At 47.6% G+C, this 15,312-nt stretch overlaps 1 protein-coding gene across 2 annotated transcripts; it reads left to right on the forward strand.

Moving 5' to 3' along the window:
• On the forward strand, nucleotides 1-13,065 carry FUS (FUS RNA binding protein). 2 transcript variants are annotated; one of them, XM_008177738.4, is made up of 15 exons: nucleotides 1-269; nucleotides 1,562-1,586; nucleotides 2,605-2,759; nucleotides 3,703-3,844; nucleotides 4,235-4,431; nucleotides 4,832-5,024; nucleotides 6,635-6,669; nucleotides 8,150-8,182; nucleotides 8,496-8,605; nucleotides 9,562-9,691; nucleotides 10,864-10,965; nucleotides 11,594-11,732; nucleotides 11,825-11,913; nucleotides 12,059-12,212; nucleotides 12,839-13,065. In XM_008177738.4, the coding sequence occupies exons 1-15, from the start codon at nucleotides 197-199 to the stop codon at nucleotides 12,876-12,878; spliced, it is 1,617 nt and encodes a 538-aa protein (XP_008175960.1). In that variant the 5' UTR covers nucleotides 1-196; the 3' UTR covers nucleotides 12,879-13,065. The 2 variants fall into 2 exon arrangements, with proteins under 2 accessions (XP_008175960.1, XP_023969923.1); XM_024114155.3 differs by lacking the exons at nucleotides 8,496-8,605; nucleotides 9,562-9,691 and having other exon boundaries at nucleotides 144-269.
• Nucleotides 13,066-15,312: the final 2,247 nt, after the last annotated feature.

The raw sequence follows: 15,312 nt of genomic DNA on the forward strand, positions 1-15,312 counted from the left end.
GGGGCTTTTTGTGCACAGAGAAAAGCCGCCCGCCCCCGCCCCATGGAGACCAACGCGCCCGGCGGCGGGGGGCCTCGGTGGGCTCCAGCAGCAGCACTGGGCACGCTCAATCCTCCCCTGCTGCCGGTGAGTTGGTACAGCCGGCGGCAGGGGGTGGGGGAGGGGAGAGTATATGTAGCGCCCGGGTGGGGGCGGGATGCTCAGTCCAGCGACAGCAGCAGCAGCGCGTGGAGGGGGACTCGGGGCAGCAGCAGCGATGGCGTCCAACGGTGAGGCGGTTACAGAGCCCGCTGGGCTGGGGGGAGAAGCGCTGCAAGGGCCCCCCCCGGTGCATTGGGGGCTCGGGACGGGATCAGACCCCCCCTGTGGGGGCGGGGCTGAGGGTGCCGTGCTGCCCCCCCGGAAATGGGGGTAAATTGCCCCATGGTAACCGCCCGGCGAGCCTCATTTCCCCCCCCCCCCCGGGGCGGTGCATCCGCTGCACGTGGGCCTGGGCTGCGGAGGGCGAGGGACGCTCCCGCCATCAGGGCGTGACCCCCCCCTTGGCTGAGGAGTCCTGGGGGGGCATCGCCGTACCCCCGGAGGGGGTAGGGGGCCCAGTGCATTGTGGGAAAGGGGTGGGGGCAGCAGTGGGTGCCCTGCTGTGCCCCTCGTGGCTGCCATTTTGTAGCTGCCCCGTCCTCTACGCTTTGGGGGTCGGCCCCTTTTTTTAAACTGCGCCACTAAGGCCCTTGGCCGCCATTTTGTGGTGGGGGGGAAGAAACCGCTTCCCTCCGGCGCGCGTGAGCCAACTGCGCCTGCGCGCCAGAGGAGGGAGGGCGCGCGCGCGCCGGGTGGCTGGTCAGGGAGCGCGTGGTGGGGGAGAAAAGGAAGGGCGTTGCGCAGAGTAACGCATGCTCGGTCTGGCGAAGAGGCGTCTGCGCGCCGCTAGGAAAGCGGAAGGTGCGCATGCGTGGCAGAGACGGGGGGGGGGTTGGATGCCGCCCTGGGGGACGCGTGCGCGAGTTGGCGCATGCGTGCTGTTCCTTTTTTTGCCGCAGTCTTCCATCCGGGTATTGTACGTCTCGCTCCGCCCCTCCTGATCGCGTTTGGCGCGCGGCGCGGGCTCATTGGCCCCTAACCGCCCAACCAACCGTCGCCGCCCTCGTTCCCCCCCCTTGGCCTTTAAAGGGGCCGCCCAGCGCCGTGTGTGGCGCACCAAATAGCCCCCCTGGACCGTCGTGCCCCCCCCCACGGGGTTAATGCCTCCTTAGCTCTCCTCTAGGGGGTAACGACCCCTCCCCCAGTGGCCATGGGCACAGGGTATATCCCCCAGTCCCTTTTGCCCCACTCCCCACGGCTGTGCTACCCATATCAGGGTGAATTGCCCCTGGGGAGCCATGCCACTGCCCCGGGGTTGGGTCAGGGCAGTCCTGCTGCGCGTGTGCAGACACACAAGGACTGGGACTGATGGCTGTAGCAACCCCCTTTCCATATCTAGTTGCCCCGCAGTGTTCCCTCTCAGGAGCTGGGCATTGGTTTGGGGTCTAATTTGTTCCTTTTCCTGTTTTGTCTCTTGCAGATTACAGCCAGCCGGCCACCCAGAGGTAAATGTCCCCTCTTCTCTGTTACTGAAGTGGCGTGGTATAGATTTGTGTTGGTATCTGGTGCGAAGGACGGGAGTGTTAGATACTCCTGCCCAGCTGTCAGTCGGCTCTGCAAAAGGAGGGCAGTGCTGGCTCATCACTGGCACATTGGGAGGCTTCATCCTGGGAATCTTTTCCCTTCATCCCACTTCCATTGGTGTCTTAGATCAGTGGGACTATCTAGCCCAGTATCCTGCCCTGGATCAGAGCCGTGGGCCTGCATAGCCCAACCCCTCCCTGCTGCCCTGGATTTAGACCTATGGGCCCATCTAGCCTGGTATTCATTCTCACTCCCTGTGGCCTGGATGGATCAGCACACCTATCTATCCCAGCTCCTGTTTTCCAACAGTGGCCAACATTAGCGGGTTTAGAGAAAAGTCGCCCACTACCTCAGAGAGTTAAGCAATAACCTGACCATAAAGGGAGCCGCCTCCTAGAATTAACCCCCTTGATTTGTGAGCTTTTTGGGGTGGAGACTCTACCTAGTACAATATTGCAAAGGTTCATGACTGACTGCTAGTTGGCAGGACTGGAAACTTTTATGTCCCTTGCAGCACTCCTGGGTACTCTTAAACTCTGGATATTTTTATTATCCTTAGGAATGTCCAGATCAGTCACATGTTTTAGGCTCTAACTTGTCTCATTTTGGGTTTTGAGGATTAATCAGTTACTATTTGAACATGGCAAAAAGCTCTTCTCTACTTACTGACCTGTAGATCAATTGACAAACCCGATCAGTCCCTGCTGTTCAAATCTATTGATTTGTGGCTGCTCCTGGCATTCATGGCTCCTAACATGCTGTGGTTGCTCCCAAATTGCAACAAACATGGTGCCATGATGTCATGGCAATTTCCAGATGCGTCTGCCTAGGTGTATGGAACCTTTGAAAAACTCTAACTGTTGCAGCCTTAACTGTGGAGTCGCTGCCTCCTATCCGGAATATCTAAACTGACGGATTTCTCTGATCATTCTCCCTCAGCTATGGGGCCTACCCAGCACCACCGGGACAGGGATATTCTCAGCAAACCAGCCAGCCCTACAGCCAACAGAGCTACAGTGGTTATGGCCAGTCTGCAGACACCTCAACATATGGACAAAACAGTTACAGTTCTTCCTACGGCCAGAATCAAAGCTGTAAGTGCCAGAGTCTCTGGATCCAGGTGCACTGTGGGAGATTTTCTCAATTCAGGCTAAAGTGAAGCAGGTTTTCACTGCCAGCATGTCCCATCACTTTATCAGTGCTAAGCATTATTTCTTCTGTGACATAGAGCCAAGTATTTGCCCTTCAATCTGCTCTCCAGATGGCCAATCCCATCAAAGAACCCATTTGTTAATGCAGCTGTATTGCTGGTTCAGTCCCTATCCCAGCAACTATCATAAACGCAGTATAACCATTCTCTGGTATGTGCCTCAAGGATATGTATGCTCTTTGGTCCTGGATATCAAGGCTACCGTTATTCTGTTGCCAGCTTTCTGAATAGATCATAGTAGTGCCTTTAACACTTTTCACCCCTGCTGCATAATACAAAATCTGGCTCGTCCGTATCACCTTCCATCCTACATGGGTGAGACAGTGAGTCTCTGCGTCATCTGGTGTATGTATGGGTTAGAAATTGCCTAAAATTTGCTGCACTGTGTGGCTTCCTCCCCTAAGCTGTGAATTGTGCATCTCTTAACCATCTGCTGTATCGCATCCCCAGAGGTATCTGCATTTCAGGGCTGATAGAGGGATTCCCCATATGTAGAGGTTTAGGGTGATAATACTTATTTCTTACCTAGTGCTTTAAATCAGTAAATCTTATCCCATTGTCCCTGTCTTACAAATGGGGAAACCGAGGCACCGGGCAGCAAGGAGACCGCCCAAGGGCACCCAGCAGGCTGGTGGCAGAGTTGGGAATAGAACTTGTCTCCTGAGTTGCGGTCCAGTTCTCGACGCACTAAGTAACACTGCCTTCCCAAAGGAGCTGTGGAGACGTGAAGTGATATGCTGGTGCCTCTCAGTTGTTTCAGTGCAGCTCAGATGTAGAAGGGACCCAGCCTAACCATGTTTTAAGGAGCTTTGTTTTGTTTTTACTAGCTGGCTACAGCACTCAGTCAACACCCCCAGCTTACGGAACAACTGGATACGGCAGCAGCCAGACCTCTCAGACCTCTTATGGGCAACCCTCATCCTATCCTAGCTACTCCCAGCCACCGGCAGCCAGCTCGACAACTGGAAGGTACTGCTAAAGAGTCCTAATATTCCCATAGCTCTCCCTACATGTGTCCCTTCTCTTTCTAGCATCCTGTGTCTGTGGATCTCAAAGCACTTTGCAGACACTTCTACATTTAGCATCACAACACCTACTGTGAAGTTTGAATCTCATTTTAGGGATTGTGGGGGAGGGGACTTGCCCAGGGTCACAGTCAGTGGCAGAGCTGTGTGTAGAACCCAGGAGTCCCAGCTCCCCCTCCCAGAGCTGGGGATAGAACCCAAGAATCAGTCAGGTGCTCTGTCCGTTAGACCATGCTACCTCAGTGGTCAAGGTATCCTACAAGCCAAATACCTGGTGGATTGCAAAGAGACTTGATGTGTCTTTAAAGGGCAATGATCTTTTTTTAATCCGTAGTTATGGAAGCAGCTCCCAAAGCACAAGCTATGGCCAGCCCCCAAGTGGAGGCTATGGCCAGCAATCCAGCTATAGCAGCCAGCCACAGAGTTCCTATGGACAGCAGCCTTCTTACAACCCTCCACAAAGCTACGGGCAGCAGAGCCAGTACAGCAGCAGTAGCAGCAGCGGAGGCGGCGGTGGGGGCAGCAGTGGATGTGAGTTGATTTTAACTGTACTCCGTGTGTCAGGGTTGAAAGCCGGGGTGAACTGTAGTCACTACAGTTCTCAAAGGAGAATTACACGTGTCTTAAAGCTGATATGTTACCCTCTTTTTAAGGTACATTCATGCAGACATCTTAATTTTAACCCCATGAGTTTATTTCCTCTCCTCCCCAGCCTGCAGGCTTGGCTGTTGAGAGACTGTTGCGAGGTTATGCAGCAAGTTGGTGGCAGCTCTGAAAATACAACCCAGGAATATGAACTCCCAATGCTGCTCTGACCCACTAGACCCCACTTCCCTTCCAGAGCTGCAGATAAACCCAGGAGTGCCTCTGCTCTGACCACTGTTTGTCCTCTTTTTTTGTAACTTTGAGCACATGTTCTTCTCCTCTCCAGCCAGCGGCTACGGCCAGGACCAGTCATCCATGAGTGGTAGTGGTGGCAGTGGCGGTGGCGGCTACGGTAGCCAGGATCAGAGCAGCTACGGAGGTGGCCAGCAAGACCGTGGGGGCAGGGGCAGAGGAGGATATGGCCGGGGTGGCTTTGATCGTGGCGGAAGAGGCAGCCGTGGCGGTCGTGGAGGCATGGGGTAGGTGTCGAGACGCTTGTGGTGGGAGAGGGAGTGGGTTTAAATTTTACTGTCTCTAGCACTGTCTGAAATTAACATGTTGGGGAGGGTGTTGCATTATGTAGAAGCTCTTCCTGTATGTATGGGTGGAATGCCATATCCTCATACTGCGTGTGGTAAGGGAGTTGCAATGTTTTATGGGGGGTAGAGATTGAATGGCAATAAAAGCTTTTCTTGTATGTGTGGGGCAGACTCCCACTACTGTCTACCTTAAGAACCAATGTAGGTTCAGATCTACAGTAGACAATTTATGCATGGGGGTAAAATTACCCCACTGGTGGTTACTATCAGAGTTGTGTGTCTGACATCAAACGTGTCTTCGGAATGCACAATGTGAATACCAAGCGCTTGCTGAACTTTCATGTTACCCTGTCTAGGTATATACTGAAGGTTTATAAATATCGCTATTCAAAGGGCGTATAAATCTCTCTACATCAAGGGTTTATTTGCAATTTATCTGGTGCAATAATCTGTTCACGAAAGCACCTGGGTCATGTTGGTAAGAAACAAGGGATGTAAGTCTCCTCAGTCAGAGGAGAAGTTGTGTCATCTTTCCAACCTGGTTGCTTACAACCTGTGTAGCAAACTTGGTTAACTCTGTGGTCAATCCACGCACTGGAGATATTCCATGGGTTAAAGGATGTATTTGGGCACCCAATTAGCAGCTTCAGCAGCTGTGATCACATTTATATACGACTTGCTTTTGGTTTATCTCACTATACACACAGAAAAGCAGTGTCTTAAACTGCCCTGGTGTAACAATCCTCCCTCAGCAGAGGGTTGCTCAGTGGTCTATTAAAAAGAAATGATAGGTTGAGAAACAGATGCTAAATAATATTGATTGTGAACTCTGTTGTTTGGGAGTTTAAATCACGTTTTTTAGAAAGGTGAGTATTAGATTGGGGGGGGAAATCAAAGTATTGTTGATGTTACTTGTTATCTGCTGTTAACACTACATGTTATCTGTTAACAAACTCTGCGTTTTATGTGCTACAGGTATGAAAGTCAATGAACTTTATCAATTCTCCACCTTCCACATGTTAGCTAAGGGTGAGGAAGGGAGAGAGCTTATGTTAGGTCCAGGCTTAGTGGTCAATCAGTTTATTATGCTATGCTAGGGAACTTGGGTTGGCTTTTTTATATGCTTTCAAAGCAAATATCCTACGTATCTATGTTTAGGTGGTATCAACACCGGGGTGGGGGGAATACACTGTACAAATAAGTTGTAACATACGGTTCATGGATTCGTACCCACGCTAGGACTGCATCGAGGAGTCAGCGTTGTCTCGAGTGTACATCACGACGGCTGAAGTAATAGGAGAAGGTTGGAAGCCAAAGTTGCACTCGTGTTAGATTTGTCCATTCCACTCTTACAAGACAAAAAGGGTGTATTTAAATAAATAAAAATCCTAAATATGCTGAGGGACAGAACAAGGTTGAAAGAAGCATTCTTTAGGCTTTCAGGAAGAACTGGAAAAAACAAGTGTTGGTCAGGATTTTAAGATCTGGTAGTTTTAGTGAACCTTTTAGACATGGAAAAAGCTTCATTATCTTCTAACTTATCTCCTCAGCGGTGGTGAGCGTGGTGGCTTCAATAAGTTTGGTGGTAAGTCCAAAGAGTTCAAAACTTGAACCAAAAAAAGTATATATATTTTCCAGAGACTTGTCTTTCATATGCAGAACCTTTATGCGTTAGGAAAAGCCACCATTTATCAGATATAACCTATGGGAGCACCCTCTGCAGCCCTCTATACCAAATGAGTTCTTGAGATACATATGGTGTCACTTATTTCTACGTCCACTGGGCTTCTACTTTGACCAAAGTTCTTGGTGCCAATACATCTTGGTTGAATGTTTTGCAACAAGACACACACACAAAAGTGTGCTTTGGAGAAAGAAAACAAAAGTGCTACTTCCTAGAAGTGTCTGGTCTGTGTGTGGTTCCTTTTTAAAAAACAAAACACACAAGAAGCTTTAAGTGCTGGTGATTTTGGGGGTTAAAACATGGTAATGGAATTGCATGCAATCCTGAGGATAATGATGCAAAGAGTTTACGTACCTTTTTATGGTTACTGGTCAAGAAAATGGGGGAAGTCCCCAAAAACTGGAATGAATTTTTGGTCTTGTGTAAACTTCCCTTTGACTACAATACATGGTTTTGTAAGCTTATACCTTAAGAAAGATGGTTTATATTTAAACTTATATCTTAAGAAGAAAAAAGGTATTTTTGCACTCAAACATACCAAACAAAATATATCTAAACACTTCCAGGAGAGTTCCCATGGGTTTGCTGAAAAGGGTTTGGCATGAATGATCTCTTGACCAGGTCAATTTAGTTTTAAGAGACCAGTGTTGGGCATATGCTTTTAGGTTCATTAAGATAATTATTGATCTGATCTGGGTGTGATTAAAGGTATAATGGGTGAAACGTCTAAATATAGCAAAAATACTAACATAAATGGTTTGTATAGGTAAATAACGGTTTAAGTGAAACAAAGCTATATTTATGCAAGGTTAGTTCACTTTAAATGTGTGGCATGGGCTAAAGCCACTATATCGCTGCATAAATTTTAAAGCTGTTAACTGTGTGGTTATATACTGTGATGCTAACCAGGGTAGCAAGTGGTATGATGCTACAACCTGATGTTACTGAAAGATGTGAATGACGAAGGTGTATATAAACATGTGGACAAAGATTTCTTTGGGTAGCAGCTCCTTAAATTGTATACGCAAATGTCTCGATTTAAACAGACTTCGGAAGGTGATACTAAGCAGAATTAAACGTGTGTTATGAGGGCTTTTGTAGTTGACCCTCCACGTAGAGTTGGAAAGAGACGTTTTCTGTGTAGAGTATGACATCTGAAAAAGGAGTTGTCACTGGTTTTGCAGCACTGTCTTCAAAGTACCTTAAGTTCTCTGACTTCACAGTATTTTTGCCTTTGGCTAAAGTAAAGTAAACGTAGGCTCAACATCAGAGCACATGTACCAACACTGGCCTGCTGTCTTTAATATGTTTAGTATGTGTGGAAGATGAGTCTGTGTTTCCACCGACTAACTAGATCTCTCCTTATTTTCATGTGCAAAAGGGCCCCGGGACCAAGGACCACGCCATGATCCTGGTACGTGACTGTTCCCAAAGTGTGGGTTCACAGCATCAATTATCTCTTACGTTGTGGGAGTGTTTTGTGTTAAGGAGATGATCTGAAGTTGATCTAAGACATAAGCATCATACCCATTTCACAAAAAGAAAAGCTAATTTAGAGCAGCTTAAACTGTGAAAGTTTGCATGAAATTCTTGTGTAGCCTGTGTACCTACTAAGGTGTGGTCTTGTGACGCTGTTACGCAGCCATTGCTGTAGCATCTACAGTGGGGTAACTTTTTTTTTCTTGATCCTTGGGTATGAAATTGAGTGACACTCGCTTACTTTGCAGCTTCTGAACAGGATAACTCTGACAACAACACCATTTTCGTCCAGGGACTCGGTGAAAATGTCACCATCGAGTCGGTCGCTGACTACTTCAAGCAAATAGGAATCATTAAGGTACCAGCACAGGGAACTAAATAGTCTGAGTTTGCAAGAGCAGCATGGCGAAATGGCACTTTTGTCATCTGTACCCCCTGCCCTTAACGTCCAATCCAAGCACTCTTACTGTGGAGGGAGTTTGTCTACTAGCTAAGAATCGGAGAGTCAGGAGTCCTGTGTTTCTGGTTCAGGGAAGGGGGAGTATTGTGGGATAGGGTAGATGAGATGGGAGCTCAGCACTCCCGCATTGGACTCCCTGTTTTGTCGTCCTAGAACTGGGATATACGCTTCTAATGAGCCAGGCTTAGTTTGTTACAAAGCTTTGAATGATCTGGATGGAAGGTGCTCAGTAAGCAATATACAGATATTACTGGTACCTTATGTTTAGACTGTGGTGCAGCGCCGGTGTGGATCTGACTGATACAAAGGTAGTCCCTGCTGTGACCATCTTGCCAATCCTCGTGACTAAGGCTATGTTTATGTCGTGGAAGTCAGGAATCCGTGGGACTGGAGCTGGCAGCCAGCAGGGCCCTGGGAGGGTTCCAGCGAAAAGGCGACAGCCTCCTCATGTCACTCCCTACAAGGTCCAGCAACAGGCGACAGCCTCCTGAGGGGGCCCTCTTCAGGGTTATAGCGACGGGCGACAGCCTCACACGGAGGGATGGGGATGCCTAGGACCAGCGGGTGGGGGTGTCCTGTTTTCGCTTTGGGAATTGTTTATTGCCTGTGACCTGTCCGTGACTTTTTTACTAAAAATAACCATGACACAATTTTAGCCTTACTCATGACTTATTGTTGATGGTTTTCAGAGATCCTTTATATGCTGATTTCTCATAGTCCCTAGTCTAAAGCAATAGAATATTTCCTTCCATTTTTCAGTACATCCAACAAGGGAGGTGTACAGGTTAGCCTTCAGCCATAGGTTAATCTCTAGAAGCTAAACTCATGAGATGTACCCCTTGTTTGTGTTTCAGACAAACAAGAAAACTGGGCAGCCCATGATTAACCTGTACACAGACCGTGAGACCGGGAAGCTAAAGGGGGAAGCCACTGTGTCTTTTGATGATCCCCCATCTGCCAAGGCAGCCATCGATTGGTTTGATGGTAAGTTGCTTCCATCCAGCTGGGCCAAGGAGCTCCTGAAGAAGCAGCATAAAGGTGGAGCTGGGAGCCAGGACTCTTGGGTTCTGTCCCTGGTTCAGGGATGGGAGTGGGATCTACTCTACTGGGTTAGAACAGGGGAGGAGTTGTTCTAATTTTAGTAGTGATCTGTTCAGTTACTTCCCTTCTGAATCTTAGATTTTTCTCTTTGTGAAATGGGGATGATACTTGCATCTTGCATAATACTTGGCTACTTCAGCACCTGATGCTGCAGTCATTCGGGTCAAGGGCAGGGTTTCAGTTGACATCAGCATGAGTAGGATTCATTCTTCATGCCATGTCTTAAGGCTCGTCTACATTTGGAAGTTAATTCAAATTAAAAGTGGGAAGTGAATTTTAAACGTTGTAGCTGTTTCGGAATAGCTCCATGTGTGGACAACCCTTAGCTGTAGTGCCCTGCTTTGATTCATAGACCAGGGGGTTAAAGTGCTGCTGGTCAGGAATCCTGCCAGTGTTCTTTCAGTGGAAAACAAGGTGCCTAGAAATGAGGGTTGTTTTTTTCTGTGGGAATATCAGTTCTGCTGGAATTTTGTTTTCCATGAGGGAAAAAGCCATTTTTAGTTGGCAGGACATCCATCTGCATCAATATGACCATCTCAGTCATGTGAATTGTAGTTCAGGTGCCTCATTGAGCTCATCCTTGGGCTAGACTACATCTCCCTGAAAGCACTGCATCTCAGACTAACAAAACACAGCTGTGGAATTGTGCATTGGAGATGCATCTCCATCAATTCTAATGCCAGAAGAGGGACCACTGTGATATAGTCTGATATCCTGTGTGACACCAGGCCAGAGAGCTTCCCCCCAAAATAATTCCTGGAGCATGTAGAAAAACATCCAATCTTGATTTTAAAATGGTCAGTTATGGAAACAGGTTATTTTAATCAGAACTTCCCAATTTTAAAAAAAATTGATCCTAAGTTTTCATCCCATGTGGGACAAAATCAAATCTCCAAATTTCTATCCCAGGATAGGAATTATTTACAAAAAAAAAAAAAATCAACCAGCTGTGGGTTAAAGTGGGGTGGGAATATTCCTTTTGGACCATCACAACACCAATCATAAAGCTCTGTGTAAGGTGAAATTGACATGTCTGGTTTCTTTCTTCCAATCAGGAAAGGAATTTTCCGGCAATGCCATCAAAGTCTCCTTTGCTACCCGGAGGGCGGACTTCAACCGTGGCGGTGGAAATGGACGGGGTGGCAGAGGCCGTGGAGGTACTTAGAAACATGTTTCATCCTGATGGGGATGGGAGCTCCACCATATCAGGAGAGTGGCCTGTTTTTCAGGATCTGGACACAACCAAGTCTAGAAGCCATTAACAGAGAATGGGCTAAGGCCCAGCCATAGAGACTTTAAATATTTGATCAGTCAAAGGTCATCCCTGTTAAGTGCCTCCCTATCACATGTGCTTACCTATGGGTTATAGGTACACAATACACCTGTGGGTCAGCCATAATTTTTGTATCCACTTTTCATTTGTGGCATAATTTTATCTGTGTCAGTGCATGCTGGGAAAATCTGTCTCCGCATGAGTGACCAGATGTAACACAACACATGGGACAGTGCATTGTGGGATCCCTTGCTGCCCAGAGTTGGCTGGCCAGTGGGTAAGCAGAGTTAGGGGGTGTGGCTGAGAGTGAAATAAGTCGTGATCTGGTTGTAGGAAGTTAAGCAGAAGCTGCTAACGAGAGAGATGAATGCTGAATCCAACTCTCCGGTGCTGTTGTGGTTGAGCTGGGGAGTGGCCTGCACGAAGGATCAGCGCTCTGGGGGTTGTGGATGCAGACAACCATGTCCCTTCCAGAGAGGCTGACCCCTTTCCAACCTCCCTCCTTAATGCAGGGCCCATGGGTCGTGCTGGATTTGGTGGTGGAGGTGGAGGAGGCAGTGGCAACAGTGGCTCCAGTGGAGGTAACCGAGGTGGCTTCCCCAGTGGAGGCGGTGGCCAGCAACGCGCAGGGGACTGGAAGTGCCCTAACCCGTAAGTAGAGGCTCTGGCAAGCGGGGGAACCAAACGTTAACTCTTGGGTTTACCTGATACTAATGCCTCTCCTCAAACATTGCATCTTCCAGAGCCTGTGAGAACATGAATTTCTCGTGGCGTAACGAGTGCAACCAGTGCAAGGCACCAAAGCCGGATGGGCCTGGAGGACCACACATGGGTAACTTACACCATTCTGTTTCTCCTGCCCACCAGTAGGGGGCAGGCCTCATGGGTGGGTGAGATTGTGTATGCTCCGAATGCTATTGCCTTGGAGGTATTCTTGGCACCAATTTCACTCCCTGTGCTTGTTTTTCCCTCCACAGGAGGAGGAGGATTTGGGGAAGAGCGCCGTGGAGGCAGAGGGGGTTATGACCGTGGCGGTTTCCGAGGAGGCCGAGGCGGCGATCGGGGTGGCTTCCGAGGAGGCCGAGGTGGAGATCGGGGCGGTGGATTTGGGCCAGGAAAGATGGATAACAGGTAAAGCAGACTGGCACAGAAAGGGCATGATGCTATAATCTCTGTCCTGGGGTTTGCTCCTGGTTCTGTAAAAGCTGCAAGTGTGACTCAAGGTCTGGAAAAACCTGCCCTCTGGTGATAATCTCCGCCTAGTCAGTAGATCCCAGAGAAGGTTAGGGGGTGGCTTGATCAGTCTACAGGCACACAATTCAGTGGGCTGGCAACTGAAGGCAGACAAATTCAGACACGGGGTTATTTTTTGTTTAAATTGCGAAAGTAACCATTGGCACAACTTACAAGGGTGGTTGTGATGATTCTCTGTCACTTGGGTCTTTAAATCAAGCCTGGTGCTTTTCTCAAATATCTGCTATAGTTCTGCCACACATCATGGGCTGGAGGCTGGCATCGCTGGGTGAGATTCTGGCCTGTGTTGTACTGGATGGTCAAGACTAGAGGATCATAATGGTCCCTTCTTATCATAGATTAATTGGGCAAGTGACTTCCCCTCTTGTAAAATGTGGATAATGCCGCAACATCTAAAACAGTTATTGACTTGTTTATGTTTATAAGGATCACTCAGCTGCTTGTGGGTGAAGCTTAAAATACTTCCCTTATTCTGTCCTAACCCTTCCTCTTTCTCTCCACAGGGGCGACCACAGACAAGACCGCCGTGACAGACCCTATTAAGACTGTACAAATTCCCAGACCATGTGACTTATACTTTTTTATTTTGTATGTCAGACTTCGTGCTGCAGACTGTGTAAAGCTCGTTCCATTTGTGTAAAACTTTGTATTGCCCTCTCAATTTTACCCATTTTTTTTTCCCCCCTGTATCTGGAAGAATCCCCTACATTAAAAAACTCTCATTGTTTTAGTTGCGGTGTGTAGCTTTTTTTGGGGCCAGGGCTTCAATAAAGGCAACTTCAGTTTATACCAGAAACCTGGGGATGCCCCAATGCTAGCCATGGGTGTTTAATATACGTAAATACATTATGCTATGAACAGTATTAACATGTAATTGAGCAGACATAAGCAGAGAAAGACATCTTGATCTGTGGTTGAAATGTGAAATTCTTGATTTACACTTGTACACTTTATTACCTGAAGCACCATTGTCCAGCATAGGAGTGGTCCGCTTAGTAGGGACATTATTATTGTGTGAGCCTCTTATCAGTGTCTACCTAGAAAGTTTGCTTGCTGGGGTTTTTTGGGGGGGCAGGGAATGGATGGAAAACCATGTTTCTGGGTTTTTGTGCTACCCCATGGAAAGTGTGGTAGCTGCAGAATTAGAAAGTGATATTCTATAAAGATCTAATACAAATGAGATGTGTGTATTTATCTTCATGTAAACTACAGGGACATTAATCTACACAAACTTGAATGTGTTAAACACAGGTATGTAGAAGTACAACAAACTTTGTTCATGCATAATTAGTAGAACTATTAAATTCCAGTAGATAAGCAAATTATGTGCACACCTATGCAATCCTATTGCAGACTAGAGCTGCACAGGTGAAATTGATGCAAATTGTTAGTTTGCAAAATTTTATCCCTTGGCCTAAGGTACAAGAGGTTGTTTGGTTTTTTTCCTTGCTGGGGTGAATTTGGAGTAATAGTCTGCTATGGTGATGAGCTACACAAGTAGGTGAACAAAAAGCATCCCTGTTTTTCTAGAATCAGTTCGTGAGCTTAAACCCACACAAGCAAGGATATTACCAGCAGTTAAAGCTTCTCCAGGGATTGGTCAGACAGCATTGTTGTCCACTTACACAAAAATGGGCATGGGTAAAAGGTGGACACATCTGTCAGGGACTGGTAAACTTCTCTTAAAGTGCTGTTGTAGAAAATTCCAAGGGAGCAAATTGTCCAGGTCAATCTTATGGCTGGCACTGCAGTGTGTATGAATGTAATAACTTTGAAACATGCTGAATAAAAAACAACCACAGGTTATAAATGTGTATCACTGTTCAAATGTTTCTTGATTTCACAGAAGCTTCATGGCTTTGTAAACAAGGCGATAGTTCCTTGTGCTCAGCTATAAGAAACAGCAAAATGGAAGGTGTAGGATGTAGTGAGATGTTGCATGACTTTAAAAATCCAGGTCGGGTGTGAAACAACCGCAAACGGGTAGTATGAAGGAAAAGCCTTAACGTGAATGTGTAAAAAGCTTCAACAAACTTTAGTGGTGTAGTTCTAAAGGAAGGAAACCATGAAACTTGAGGCAAAAGATCTCTCTAAACTTCATTATACTAACCTCCACCTGTGTGGAACCCATAGCTGCTGCTCTCACAAAATCAAGAACAGGATGATGGATTGCTTTGTGAGTCTGGTCCTATTGCAAAAGCTTTTCATAGCCTGGTCAGTGCTGCTGGCAGAAATGTGGTACAGGGTGAAATCATCACCTTGTTCTCAGTGGAATCCAGTTTGAAAAATATTTACAGGTACAATTGGAGTTGAAGTGTGGGTCCCAGGCAGCAAGAGTTCAGACCCAGCTGCCCCAGACTTCCAATCTGTCTCCCCAATCACTTTAAACAAAAAAGTGATTGTGAAACACATTGCTTGAAATGCTTTGAGGTACGGCTAAGCCATGCTAGAGTGAGTGTGAGCTGAGAATATTGCAATGCACCAGTTGTGGCTGTGTTACCTGCCATAAACCACTTGTGATAGAGGATCAACAAAGGTCTCTTTCCAGACTCATGCCAAAGGACTGGGAGGCCAGGTTAAAGTTCCTATTGATAGAGGCAGTGCTTAGACCTTCCTCTGAGCTCAGATGGTCCGACTTGGCACTGAATACCACACCGTCGGGGTGGAGCACGCCTCCTGCTCTATGGGAGTCCTGGCACTGCACCATGCGTGGTGCAGAGAAAGACATGATTGGCCAGGAGGGGAGATGCTCCCCAACTCTGAGGGTTAGACACGGAGTAGAGCAGAGTGTGACTTCTATCAGGCCACTCTTCTGCCTCCGCATTGCAGGCTGGCACACGTGACTGCAGCCCATATGCAGATGCTATTGAGTCTGGTCTCAAATGAGCCATCTGCACTGGAAGGACAGCATGGCACAAGTGCCACAGCAGGGCTGTCCACGCTGGAGATGTTTGCTACGGCCAGAGAGCTACTGGCG

The sequence above is a fragment of the Chrysemys picta genome, chromosome 4 (assembly GCF_011386835.1).
Source record: "Chrysemys picta bellii isolate R12L10 chromosome 4, ASM1138683v2, whole genome shotgun sequence".
In the NCBI taxonomy this organism is placed as follows: domain Eukaryota; kingdom Metazoa; phylum Chordata; order Testudines; family Emydidae; genus Chrysemys; species Chrysemys picta.

Coding starts and splice junctions, on each gene's coding strand:
- FUS (XM_008177738.4), top strand. CDS start 197: ATGCTCAGTCCAGCGACAGCAGCAGCAGCGCGTGGAGGGGGACTCGGG. Junction 270..1,561: donor AGCAGCGATGGCGTCCAACG/GTGAGGCGGTTA, acceptor TGTCTCTTGCAG/ATTACAGCCAGCCGGCCACC. Junction 11,914..12,058: donor GCCTGGAGGACCACACATGG/GTAACTTACACC, acceptor TTCCCTCCACAG/GAGGAGGAGGATTTGGGGAA.